Here is a 13,392-nt window from a genome sequence, read left to right as displayed (position 1 = left end):
ATCCTCGGGGCGAAGCCAAATACTTTTTAAGAAGGGGTACAGAAATGATTTTTGCAGACAAAAGGGGCGTGCCTCACTCTTTTAGGGTGTGATCATAAGCTAAGTAATGCTTTTACGCGTTTTTACTTCAAAATTTATACTTTAGTGTCATACTTTCGTTCATCTGCTACAGAAATGTTTATACCTTACAACTTTTACAAATAAGGTTACAATTATACTACAGGGTGAGAAAAAAGTTTTCCTCTTTTCAAGGTTGCCAAGTCTCACGGTTTGGCCGTGAGACTAACTGATATTCACCCCTTCTCATAGTCTCACAACGTGAGTTACTTTTCTCACGGATTTCTTCCTGGGCCTCATTCTTTTTCAATTCAGATCAAACGCCTCAGTGGTTGCTGAACACATTCCATTCCACCAGGGGCGGATCTAGAAATTATTCTGAGGGGTTCTAAAACGTAAGGCTTGATAACCCAGGGTGTTGCTATGCACAAACTCCGTACCCCTGCTAATAAGCCATAATGAAATGAAAGTCTTCCATAAACTAAAAAGCCTGGATGCCTTGATTTATATAGTAATTTTTGGTTTCAGCTTTTATGTCAATTGAACGCAATTTGCAGCTCGCCCCTCTTATATTCACTTAGGGTACAAAAGTATAGAAACTGTAGTCAAATATGATATGATGGCCCGCAGTGGCAAAAGGCCCGAGCCCACAAATTTTCAAAGCAAAATTTAATTTTTGACTCTTTGCAGCCATTTATTAGAACTTGATCAGCTTGACCAAAAAAATAACGTGGCTGGTGGAATGAAGCCCTTGAAGTGCAGTGCAAAAGTTGAACACAGGGATTCAAACACAGCATGCATCGACATATGACGCCAAACCAAACAAAGAAGGCCCTGAACGTTTCGCTATGGGCCTGCCGTTTTGAGTATTTTTATGTATTTGAAATTCTTAGAGAAAAAAGTATTCGCAGGAATATAAGTAGGTATAAAAAGGAAACCCCTTTTGGTCAATAATAGTAAGGGCAAGTTTTTGAGATGTTATGTATGTAGTTCTTGAATGATTAAAAAAAGAATAACAAGGGCTCGGGCAAGCTTTATCCTCTGAATATAAATCATACCTCATGGTCTATGAATAAGACGTGAAACACGGAGTTGAAACTTGAAACCGTTCTGTTATATAAACCAAAGGGTTTACAAGTTCTGCCGTTACAGCATCGAGCATCAGGTAAAGATCGTCAAAAGATCCACGAAAACATATTGCAAATTTGCGCCTAAGCATTCGTCGCGTGCTGTATCATAATTCAACTCCCCCTGGTCAACCTCAACTCCCCCTGTTCAAGCTCAACTCCCCCTGGTCATAAAACCACTTATACATTTGACTGTAGATTGAAACGAAGAAACTCCCCCTGGTTTGTCGGTATTCTTTGATGTTTTGGATTTTTGAAATCCATGGGTTCTCGCGCCAAAGTTTAGAACCCCTCGACCTGGCACCGTGATTGGCTAGATTCACTTCCACGGGTGCAGAAACTCGTATAATTTACAGGCCACGGGTTCCTTAAGTGGCTGGATATAAGAGGAGACAATGCTTTCCGAGTCTGTAGAATGCTATACAGGACAACCAGGGGGAGTTTCATAACAGTTCAATGCATGGACTGAAATAACAATGTTGAACAGTTGTGAGACGGGGCATTGAAGCGGAAATAACAATTTCAGGAGATGTGCATACTTCCCGGTATTATTTAAATGGTTTAAATAATAATAAACAAAATTGCGGTAGAATAAGCTTTAATCCCCAAAAAGTCTTTTCTCAAATCTGAGGGGTGCTCGAGCCCCCTTCGCACCCCACTGGATCCGCCCCTGAATTCCACTATATTATTTATCACAATCACTTGCCCAGACCTATTGCGCGAATGATTGTCAAACGCGTTAATGTGTATCAGTATTACATATTATTATTGTTCATTGCTTCGATTGTATATTCTTATGTTTAAAAGCCTCTGTGTTTTTCTGGAATGTTTTAAATGTGAAATATGTTTAGGCATTCTGAATGGTCTAGTTTTAAGCCATTTGAGCACTCCAGATCTACTGAAATTCGGAATTCTTCTGCCCCCAACCTTGGACCCCAGTTCCATTGTTCGCTAGCTGCGGCTGCGCACATGAAATCTCACAGGTATTATTTTCCAAAACTTGGCATTTGGCAACCTTGTCTTTTGCCCGGCAAAAAATCCGTTAGATGTCAACAGACTAAGTGTAAAAGGGTACAGCACCCCTTCCTCCTTTTTGCGGCGCCCCTGGGGCCCTTAGCTTTCGAAATAAAATTAGTCCGTTACGCCACTGAGTCTCGGTTAAGTGATTCACAAAGTGAACTGAAATAAGAGATTTTAGGTTGTGCTTTTAAAACAACATAATTTAATTTCTCACAAAGATGGACATGGGGCACCAAGTTCCCGAGATGCTTTTTAATGGACACTGTTCAATCTTAACCAGATATTTAGCAAAAGGCTGCAAAAGCTTCTATGTTGAATCCCAGTGAAACATTATACCCAAGCGTGGAACTAGGAGTTGGTGTGTAGAACTATCCTATCCTAGGCACATCTACCTTCAATAAAATTTAAATGCTTTATATATTCCGGACAAAATAGAAAATCTAACTCTTTCAGTAAATATGAAGTATGCATTGGTGTCCACAAGTTGTTTTGGGTTTATTTCTTGAACTTATCGAAAGCAGCCAGGAAGTTACTTCTCTATGCCAACTTTCCCATTGAGTAGAAAAGAAATCACAACAAATGATAAATTTTGTGGCAGTTTTCCGAGGGAAGTGTTTGTTTGAACTTTTCTCGTGAAATATACACCGACCTTGAATCTGTCTAGAGTGAAGATATAGTGCCGATCTCTAAATTCCTGTAAGCAGTCCCAGCCAAAACCAAATACTACTCAAAGGGCAAATCACGGGTTCAGAAGGCTTGGATTTAGAACAAGTCGGTCAGCTTGGAAAATAAGAGAGACTGGACTTACCAACTAATTCCAAAATCTCAAGATGTTATCTTGCTAATTCTTTTAACCAGTTTTTCTAATTCTTTAACAAAAATAAGATCGTAAAGTTTTATACTTCGTTTGTGTATAATTTAGTGTTTTATATTTGGTGTCTTCAACGCATGAAAATCTGAGGCTACTCATATGCTTAGGGCCCTGGACGCAGAGTCCCTTGTGTCCAGTAGTTAATGCTGTATGGCGTTTCTTTCTTCTTTCCCCTACTTCGCAAACAGGTTACAAATTTGTTGCGAGAAATTAATACACCAATGAAGGCAATAATGGACACAGCAGGCAGGGCCGCGGAGAGTTACGCCGGACCCAGTAACACGTCCAGCGCTTTAGCCCCTCCCTGCCCGAAGCAATAGCCTAAAACTAGAAATAGCTCTTGCTAGTACTGCCCGCAAACAATTAGTTCCTTGATAATGATTGTTTTGAAAATTTAGGTCAGGATATTCGAAGAAGACACCATCTTGGGTTTTCACAATTTTATAAAAACAGCTGCTCTAGTTGATGCTAAACTATTCTTTTTATCAAGAATTTTTGGTGTTCAGTTTGCCTTTGATTTAAGTCCAACGCCCTTTTGAAAATCATGAAGTTTTTCTAGGGTTTGACATTTATTTTTCGTTTTCGTGAAGCAATGACGTATGAAAATGGACACGTGATAGAACGGCAGCTAAAATAGATTGCGATAAGTACAGCTAAAATAGATTGCGATAAAGGATTCGTACAGCGATGTACAGGCGATAATCACGACAATCATAACTTTTGCTCGCACGGTGTCGAGTTTTTGGGAGAAAGGTGTGGCATTCGACTTGTTTTGATTCCCAAAACTTCGAATCAAAACTTCCATCCATTGCGGAGAACCGAGCTGTGATGCAGCACCGTTTTCGTGCCAAAAAAACCGAAGGCCTTTAACAGAGTCTTGGCAGAGCAACGCTCCGAAGATACTTCCCTTCCGCACAAAGATGTGGCGGTTAACGACCTCCTCGACAAAGCCGATTGATTGACAATGAAATTGATTGACAGTTGTCATGGCAGCAGAGAAGTGACAAAATCTGCTGACAAAGTGCTGACATTATGAACTGAAGTTTCCATATGCTACTTATACGCGGGGCAGACTATAAGCCCTTCACTCGCGCGCTATCGCGCGCGAGTTGCGGGCAATAAGTTTAGTTAGTACATAATGCATAGAATTATCCTCATTTTTTTAAAATTCGTATTCATAAAGCATTGTTAAATTTTCCCAGTACAGATATGCCACATTATCGACATATTATTAAGAGGCATGTTTGAAATAGAGATAGTTTAATTACCAGTGGACCCCTCTTTGCTTACGGGCCCGGAGGCGATTGCCCCAATCCCCTACCTCGGTGGGCGTGATAGCAAGTCCAGATCAATCCCTGCCAGTTTTGGCATTGAAAAAGATTCGATGAGGGAGATATCGAAGACTATGCTACGAAAATATGTCCTCGCATCTCAACCCGGAAAGAGTAGCCCTGGAAAATGAGGCCAAAAAATTCAATCTTGCTCCTCTCAATTTTATTGAAAATAAAGAAATCCTCAGCCCATTATGATTTCTAAGATATTATATACTTCAAAATTATTTGTATTATAAGGAAAATTGATACGCCAATTAAAACTAAAACTAAACTATCCTATAGCCAGAGGAGGCGGTTTGCTTATTGATGTAAACTGCATACATGAAAAACTTAGGACCGATAAAATATCATGGAAAAGTATTAAGCAAAAGAACACAAGTCATTTAAAAAGTCTTGCAGGATCTTGACCGTGTGTTTGCTGCTCCATAGGCTTGCAGCTGTAGCTAAAAGTACCAGAATTTGCAGAGAACGCTTAAGAACTGGAAAATACAGCTAAAGGGTGGCGAATACAGACAGCGAAGGCCGAGTTTCTTCACAAAACGATCCACAATTATTTACATGAATAAAACAGAGATTATAGATGGAAAGTGATCTTTAGGACTTTGCTGGGTCGTTAAACTGATTATGAAATGGAATTACGCTTCATATATCTACTTCTATGGCAAAGCTTCTGAACATAATTCGTTGCTTTCAAAACTCGTAACAGTAATACCGCAAGTTCTCGAAGATGCCCCAGGGGCTTCTTTTGCAAAAACAAGTTTTAGTGGGGGCTTATTTGAAAGGGGGGGGGGGCTTATTCGAAAGTAGGGGCTTATTCAGCAGCAGCCAAAAATATTACAAGGCTAAATTTTTTTTCTCTATACGAGGCTGGTCAGTTTGCTTAAAAATGCAGATTATTGGGATAAACCCACTGCTGTCAAGGCAATAGTTCAGCCCATGGGGGATATTCGAGAGTGGTGGCTTATTTCACAATAATTACTTTAGGATGGGGGCTTACTCGAGGGGGTTGGGCTTATTCGAAGGTGGGGGCTTATTCGAGGACTTACGGTGGATGTCCGCCCGTTGCATAGCGACGTCCCGGATCAGTTAATCTTAAGTGTCTCTCAACAAGCTGATGAATCATTACTTTGTACAAAACCCATTTTCAGGGTATAATAAAAAATGAAATAAAAAAATATTATGAGAAATAATAATTTTCTAAAATAGAGGTAGACCTAGGGATATTTACTTCCAGAAACGGCGCAAAAATGGACACTTTTCAATCACTCAGAGTTGGTCTTTAATCTACAATTCAACTGTCCCTCTTGAGAAGGTAACGATCTCACATAGAAACAAAAGACATGGGACCAGAAGATCCTACTTGCATTTCTGAAAGCTGTTGAGCAACTGAAAATAACAGAAAAACATAAAAAATATATCATAGAGATGTAATCAGGGCAGCAAATATGTTACAAAATATTGTGCAATACTATGACGAAGCTCGCGGCGAAGAGAAATCTTAATCGACCCGGTGCTCTCAAAAGATGTCAACAAAGGTTATTAGATAGAAATAACATGAATGAAACTTTAATTTTTATGAAGATTATTAGAATGAAGAAGTTGATAGTGAACAGTACTGATATGAACACAGTCACACTCGCATCATGGGATCTTCTCGGACCAGTGCAATAGTACGAATTGTGCGAATCCGCCTTATAACTAATGGAAAACTGAAATGAAGCACTGCAGAGCAGACGGAATTTTACATGGAAAACCTGTATCAAGAACCAGAAAGTAAAAACTTCATTTCATCAGCTAAATCATAGCTACAGTGGCTATATCATCAATAGTTAAGCCATGGATGTGTTTCTCAAGACGGCAATTATGCTGCAGAAGTCCAGCTTATATGATGCCATTTTCATAATCATGGGACGTTTGATCAATGTATATTCAAGAGAGTTATTAAGTTAAATAATCACAAAGAACTTACTCATTGAATCAATTGACTGACTTGAAACACCAAGCTTTTCGAGCTTCTCGTCGACTTTCTCGAGCCGTGCCATGACTTCCTCACTCTTGGATTTGCAGTCAGTTAGATTTTGTTTCTCTTTTTCCACTTCCTCTTCGTACTCATTTAACTCTTGTCTCTTTTTTGAGACAGTCAGACCCTGCCCCTTTGAAGCTGCTTTTCCGATGTCTTTGCGTATAAGCTCAATCTGAAAAGACAGGCGATAGGACTGTGTATATAGTATATATTATGACTATTGTATATAGCTAAACAACAAAATTATATATATAAAGAGCGGTGGTATTCAATCATTGCAAGAAAGAAGGAGAAAAATTGCTGATATTTCCCTGAATTTTCTCCCTGCTCTCATATCAATCAATGTCATGGTGAATTTGTGTAATGTGCTCCAGTTTTAACAATATGAATAAACAAAACATTTTAGGGAGCGCTTTTCAGAAGCCATAATTCATTAAAGAACCTTCCACGGAAAACTTGACCCAAACAATTTGAGCGAAAAATGACCAAACAAAATAACTACCGTATTTCCTCTTAAGAACGCCGTGGTGTTTATTACAAATTCCAAATTTTGGATGCGGCGCTCAATAGAGGGCGGCGTTTATCAGAGTGCGGCGTTCATTAGAGGAAAAACGGTATTCTAGAACTAGCTGTAGAGCAACAAATTCTTAATACCTTCTAATACTTGTCAACAATGAAAACTTTTCAGGAACTTTCATCCTTTTCCCTTACTTACTGGTTTGTAAGCTAAAAAATCATCGTCTTAGGCCCAACTCTTGCAATGAAGGATCCTATGCTTACATGGCAATTGAATGGTTTGAGCAGGCATTGCTCACCCTTTAAGCAAATAGTTTCATGCCAACATGCTTCCAGCTATGCCTTTCTTACCTGATCTGACAACTTCTAACTCACTTCTTCTCGTGGATGCTGACCTGTATTTCAAAATTTCAAAAAGGAGCCCTTTTCTCTTTCTTGTTATTGTTTTCTGAGACATGCTTTGGGAGGGTCCTAGCTTTGTTATTTTCATTTACCTTTTTTCCTTCCACTTCATTTCCCTACAACTGTTTATCTTATCATGCTTGGCCAAGGACCTGGAAATGGCTGCAATGACATGAGCAGTAGGCATACTTCCACATATATAGTTTTATTTGCTGGAGGCTAACCTAAGACCTAACCAGGTGACAGTATAAAATGGTCAATTATCACTAGCATCCTTTAAAGAAAAAATTTATCATTACCTGACAAACATATTCTCCAATATTCTCCTCAGCCATCTTTTCTCTGAGTTTAAGCTCAACAACTGCTGTAGACATGACATTTCTTTCGCGCATAAGAGCCTCGATCATCAGTTGTGACAGCTTCTCTTCTCTTGCCTTTTGTATTTCAAATGACTTGTTAAGAAGAAGATTACTGCACTCTGTTGAAATTTAAGGTATTGAGCCATTTAACATTTACGACTGCAACTTAATCTTAAACAGTCAGTTAAGTCTCTCTCCCCCCCCCCCCCCCAACGGTGAAATTCAGTGGATGAGTTCAATAGGCTATATATCAGTCAATTAGCTAATTTTAGCTGTTTTAACATATGTTGGACTGTTACTTTTAATAGCATGGAATGCCCATGTTCTTCAGTTGTGACGTTTGAAGGTGTTTGTTGATTGTTAAGCCTTAACAAGCTCTCTTTAAATTTTCACTGGACACAATAATAAACAAATATCATTTTGTTTAGAAATACCTAAATAGTCTAAAAATTTAATCATTTTGATAATCTGACCAAAAACCTTTCACATAAAAGCCTACTTGTCTTTCTGTTCAATGGTCCATATTTTTATTTCTCCTAGTAAAATATAATGAGTTTAATTTTTCAATTTTGTAACAAACGCCTTGCTCTAGCAAATGACAAAGTCAAAAATTTAAAAAATGTTGGTGGCGGCTATTAGAGGTAATATGGTATACCTTTGATGTTTTGCATTATTTCCTCTGCAGTAGAAGCATGTTCTTTTATGTCATTGATCTTCTTTCGCAGAGACTTAAGTTCAGCTAGCAATTTCACATTGAACTGCAAGGAAACATATTGAGAAGACTGACACATATATAAAACTTTGAATCTTTTTCAAGCTTACCTGTCAAGCTTCATGCACATTGAGCATATTGTTACATTTGAACATGTTTGAAAATTGAAGGTTTTTAATTATGATCAAGGGTTTGAACTTTCTCAACTTTTACAAATGGCATGCAAAAGGAAAAATTATGATATTGCAGCCTGCAAATACCAGTTGTATAATTTTTCACAAAAGCTTACATCTTCAGCCTTTTGTTGGACTTTTACTTGAAACATCCGTTCATTTTTCAACTTTTCCTCTTCCTTTCTCAATTCATCTAATTGCTTCATCAAATCTGCCTGTCTCCCAGCATTTATCTCTAATGATACACCTATTTCTCGAACATGTCCATTGAATTTTGTTGTTGCATCAATGAACAGTTGGTTTTGATCTTCAATCACAGATTCTGAAAAAGATTTTTAAATATTAACTACAAAGAATGGTGTCTTCACACTTTACAACTGATGAAAGATGCTGGGTATCAAGTGTATGAGTACAATTAGTTCCTGCTCTCAAGCAAACCAAATTCATTACAATTAAACTGGCTTGCTCAATCAATGGGTTTTGCCCCTATCCCCACAGAATCTGCTGAACAGACGAACAGATATGCGGCCCCTTGAAACCTATAAATAAATCTTGATATTCTAATGAGCAAAAATCCAAAAAAGTGCTACAGTGTAGTTGGGGGCCCTGCAGTTTTGAATATTCCTTCCATTTTCAGAATAACCAAGAACCAGGCATAAATCCCAACAGCCTTCATTCATATATTAAACAATTTGATAAGCTCACAGTTCATTTGGACCTTAAAAGTGCTTTGTCTCAGCTACTTGAAGGAGTTTTGTCAAGAATTTTAACTATTGGACTATTATGAAGAATTGATGTCATTAGAAATTGCTATACATTTATCCAAATAAAGCACTTTATCAGTATTTTTACCTATTTTGTAAGAATCACTTTGACAACTCTTTAGCCAATCACCAAGCTCATGTATTTCAGCTTTTATCATCAAGTCTACATGATTCTCATCTTGTTTGAACTTCTCAAAATTTGCACTGTCTTTCTCCTTCACAAGCAGATCATCTATTCTTTCACATTCACTTGATGCTGCTGATATTGACCTCTCTGATAAAAAAAGATAAATACAGTGCTTGAAAAAGATTTAAGTAATAACTAGACTCGTGGTAAAAACAGCAAGAGTTATGTTAAAGTGAAAAGACAATTGATAAGAAGTTGATGAGAATGAGGCCCAAAGCAGATTGTCATGGAAATAGTTTACAAAATACTCATTACATACGCAGTAATGCTTGTCCCTCCTTAATTTTTTCTTCTCTTTCCTCCATCTTAAATTCCTGCTGACACCTTAGCACTTCTGCTTTTGTTTCTTGATACAAGTCCTGCAGTTCTGAATACTCTGACGAGAGCTTGATGTCTTCTTCTGATAGCTGACAGGCAAGTATAAATGATGGCAGGCAGATATCAAGAACATCTTGTGCACGCTTCACTGTTGTTTTCTTTTCTTTTGCTAAATCCTTTACTTTGGAAACTAAATCTATTCATATTGAGATAAATTAAATAATAAAGACACTTCCTTTTTGTATTAGATTAAAAATAAATTTTGTCAAAAGGCATTTGAATATCAGTTGATTAACAACATTTAGGTGCAGTTCTTAACTTTAGGGAATTTTCTTCAGAATAACAGAGAAAAAGAAGCACTGGAATAACAATTGATTCTGTCACATAAAATTTATTCTTGACAGAGAACCCAATGCCAAATTTCTAAGTGACATATCAACATTTTTCATGCCACCTTAGTTGGGATTTGCATTTAATGTAAAATGAATGAGATTAATGCCAATCACCTGCATTAGAAAAGGGTTGTTGGATTAGTACTAAAACCTACCAAGCTTCAAAGAGAGAATTTAATCAACGATCCAATCAGTTATGGAAGGTTTTGAATTGGTGAACAGGTGAAGACAGGCTGTAAGTACTTTACAGGTTTGAAACAAGAACAACCCAAATTGCAATTTGAGCTGATTGAATTGAAGCTGAACAATAATCATGATATAAGAATCTATGATATTATCAGAACATTTCAGTACAAATTTAATTATGGCTAGCAGCCATTTTAAGTCAAAAACATGTAATAGCTAGCTGGTATCTCTGTCAGCCAAAAAAATATTTCAAACAGCAAATTACCTTTGGCTTGAGAAGTAACTTCTTTAACACCACTCCATTCAGTATTGTTGCTTATATCATTGAGAACAACAATTTCATCACTAATTCTTGCATCTGAAACATTTGAAGATGAAACAAATTCTAGATTATCTCATATAATAAAATAATTAAAAGTTTATAATACCTAAATGCTATCCATTATTTTAGCTAATAGGGTATAACATTCCCATTCTTGTATATTTTCATCTTTTTCGTATTTTCCAACTTTTGTAATTCAGCTTGTAATGCTTGATAAATAAGGGGCCTAACGTGAATTGGGGAAATCTTAAATTGTATGGGTACAGCTTGTTGAGGTTGCGATGTTGTTGGATCAATGTTGAACAGCTAAAGATAAAAAACATACCCAAAGCTTCCCTTGATTTGAGTTTTCCATGAATTTCATCTATTATCTCATCATTTCCAAAATTCAGTTGTCCTTTCAATTTCTCTAATGCAACTTTGCTCTAAGAAAAAAGACACAAATCTTGAGATGATGAATGAAGGTAGATGTCAGACAAATAAGAGAGATTGCTTTGGAATTGATGCACAAAATTTGTTGATAAAATGCATTGGGATTCTCCTTCATTCTCCATAAGCTCTCTAGAAGTCAGTTCTTGTTTGGACCTTAGAGAGCCTCATGGATTTCAAATTAGATCATTTTCATTGGCAGAAGGAAATTTTTGCTTATTTCAAGGTTAGGTCTTTGTGATGGCCGAGGAAGGACATCAAGTTAGAAGATTTTCAGCTAAATTTGAGTAAAAATTGCCATGTAAAGGGAATTGCTTTTTATAAAAAAGACTGCTTTCCACATTTCCCTAGCATTGAATAGACTGTTTTGCATTATTTTGACACATTTCACTGCATTAACTCGCATATCACTAGTTGATGATTTCCTAATTTATATGGGCCTAACTGTACCAAAAAATTACCAAAGTTGAGCTGAAAAATTTCAGGGCTAAAGAAGTCAGGAATAATGACTTCATTTATTGTTTCGTAATCTTTCACTATTTTACTATCATTTTCTATAAAAAGTTTCAAAATTATTAAAATTGAAGAGTAGTTAATTGGAGTTTTATCACAACTACTAGCTCCTTGTCCTGTTGATTTTACCACTGCAGATATTTTTCCTTATAGCTGTAAAATTTCTTATGTTAATAATGTAATTTTGAGTATTTCGAAATCTTCAATAAATTTGAAAGAATATGACTACTTGCTTAGCATTATTTCTTTTAAGGGGAATATTTCCGCGTAAAGATATAAATTTGCAAAACTTCAATTTTTTGGACGCCATTTTCATTTGGATGTTGCAATACTTTGTCCTGGTAGTGTAGTTTAATAATTAATTCTATCATCAACAGTCTACATTATAATTACTGTATTAACTTGTTTCTCACTTCTAAAATATCTTTTCTTTGCTCGTATGGATCACCAACGGCTGATGTTGCTGAGTTAAGGCTCACAAAATCCCCATCTTTTTGGTTATGTCTTGGCAAAACTTCGAAATCATTTCCTTCATCACTAACTTGTCTTTCGGCCATTTCCTGGAAATGGATAATGGTTCATTAAATCATAAAACCTCTAGCTGAAATTCATTTAAAATTATTTAAGGAATATTTGAGAATGGATTGCGTTCGCATGTTTGAATCGTCAGGCTTACGTATATAATAATTTAATCAGAACGTAATTCACATAGTAATCTTACTATGTTATTCGTAAAATGGAACATTCTCGACAAGCTAGTATATATATTATTGTACCTCGTACTTACTTCTTTTTTCAAGTGTCTACTTTCAAGTTTGCTTTCTCTCGTGTATTTTTTAAACTAAATCCGAATATGCTCTAGCTTTATTTTTATAGCAGCCGAACTGTTGTTTAACGCTATTCTGTGTCAAAGGTAATTTCCCCTTGAATATAAGAATAGAAATGTCGTCATTGCAAACTTTGGTAGTTTGCACTGTCGTTACCTAATCGGAAGTTGAATTGAATTGTTATGACTAAGCCTCGAAGTCTCGCGGGCGCAAATACTCCACGTGGCCTCAACATATGCAGTAAAAACTTCAAATGCAAAGTATAAATGTTAATTGTTTTCGAAAACCTAGTAGACATACCAGGCGCGGATCTAGGCCGGTTGCACAGGTTTAAAAAACCGGTCAAATTCTAAGAGCTATGTTTCTCTGTAAATCTTGAATTTTTAATCTAAAATTCAATTGCAACAATTGCTGCATTTCTCCCTGACTGACTAGAGTTCTTCTGTTTATATACTAAATTGAACCTTCACAAGAGTTTGACAGAGTTCCCAGCTTCCTACTTCATCTTTTATCTCAAGGTATCAGTGGTGGCGCCAGGGGAGGGCTAAGGGGGGGGGGGCTACAGCCCCTCCGTCGGAAGCATCTAGCCCCCCATCGGAGGAAAATTTTAGGTTGTTGTCGGAGCAAATTTGACAAAATAACGTACAAAAACTGCTTATTTAAGTCATTTTAGCTCCCCTGTCGGAAGCTCCAACCCCTCTGTCGCAAGATTTCTGGCACCACCTCTGCAAAGTATCCAAGAAATTCAAAATCGAGGAAATCAGCAGCCATTCGATGTGACAGCTTGGAGTATGCTATCTATGCGCCAATATTGAAACCGGTGGCTATACACCAATTCGACTTACGACCTCGTTTTGGAA

At 37.0% G+C, this 13,392-nt stretch overlaps 1 protein-coding gene across 2 annotated transcripts; it reads right to left on the bottom strand.

Annotated features, from left to right (window-relative positions):
- Nucleotides 1–4,547: 4,547 nt before the first annotated feature.
- Nucleotides 4,548–12,651, bottom strand: LOC135692107 (uncharacterized). Of its 2 annotated transcripts, none has more exons than XM_065210143.1 (11): nt 12,493–12,651; nt 12,119–12,265; nt 11,089–11,188; nt 10,707–10,799; nt 9,805–10,059; nt 9,447–9,632; nt 8,711–8,916; nt 8,365–8,467; nt 7,650–7,828; nt 6,379–6,604; nt 4,548–5,795 (listed from the first exon to the last, which is right to left on the bottom strand). In XM_065210143.1, exons 2-11 carry the CDS (start codon nt 12,260–12,262, stop codon nt 5,731–5,733), a joined length of 1,557 nt encoding a protein of 518 aa, XP_065066215.1. In that variant the 5' UTR covers nt 12,263–12,265; nt 12,493–12,651; the 3' UTR covers nt 4,548–5,730. The 2 variants fall into 2 exon arrangements, with proteins under 2 accessions (XP_065066215.1, XP_065066216.1); XM_065210144.2 differs by having other exon boundaries at nt 12,482–12,638.
- Between the last annotated feature and the right edge of the window lie 741 nt (nt 12,652–13,392).

Source organism: Rhopilema esculentum, chromosome 13, assembly GCF_057945365.1.
Source record: "Rhopilema esculentum isolate cy_ngs chromosome 13, ASM5794536v1, whole genome shotgun sequence".
Taxonomy (NCBI): domain Eukaryota; kingdom Metazoa; phylum Cnidaria; class Scyphozoa; order Rhizostomeae; family Rhizostomatidae; genus Rhopilema; species Rhopilema esculentum.
The sequence above is the reverse complement of the archived record's forward strand: the minus strand, read 5'-3'. Positions and strand labels throughout refer to the sequence as shown.

Coding starts and splice junctions, on each gene's coding strand:
- LOC135692107 (XM_065210143.1), bottom strand. CDS start 12,262: ATGGCCGAAAGACAAGTTAGTGATGAAGGAAATGATTTCGAAGTTTTG. Junction 7,829..8,364: donor AATAATGCAAAACATCAAAG/GTATACCATATT, acceptor AAATTTCAACAG/AGTGCAGTAATCTTCTTCTT. Junction 6,605..7,649: donor TTGGAGAATATGTTTGTCAG/GTAATGATAAAT, acceptor CTGTCTTTTCAG/ATTGAGCTTATACGCAAAGA.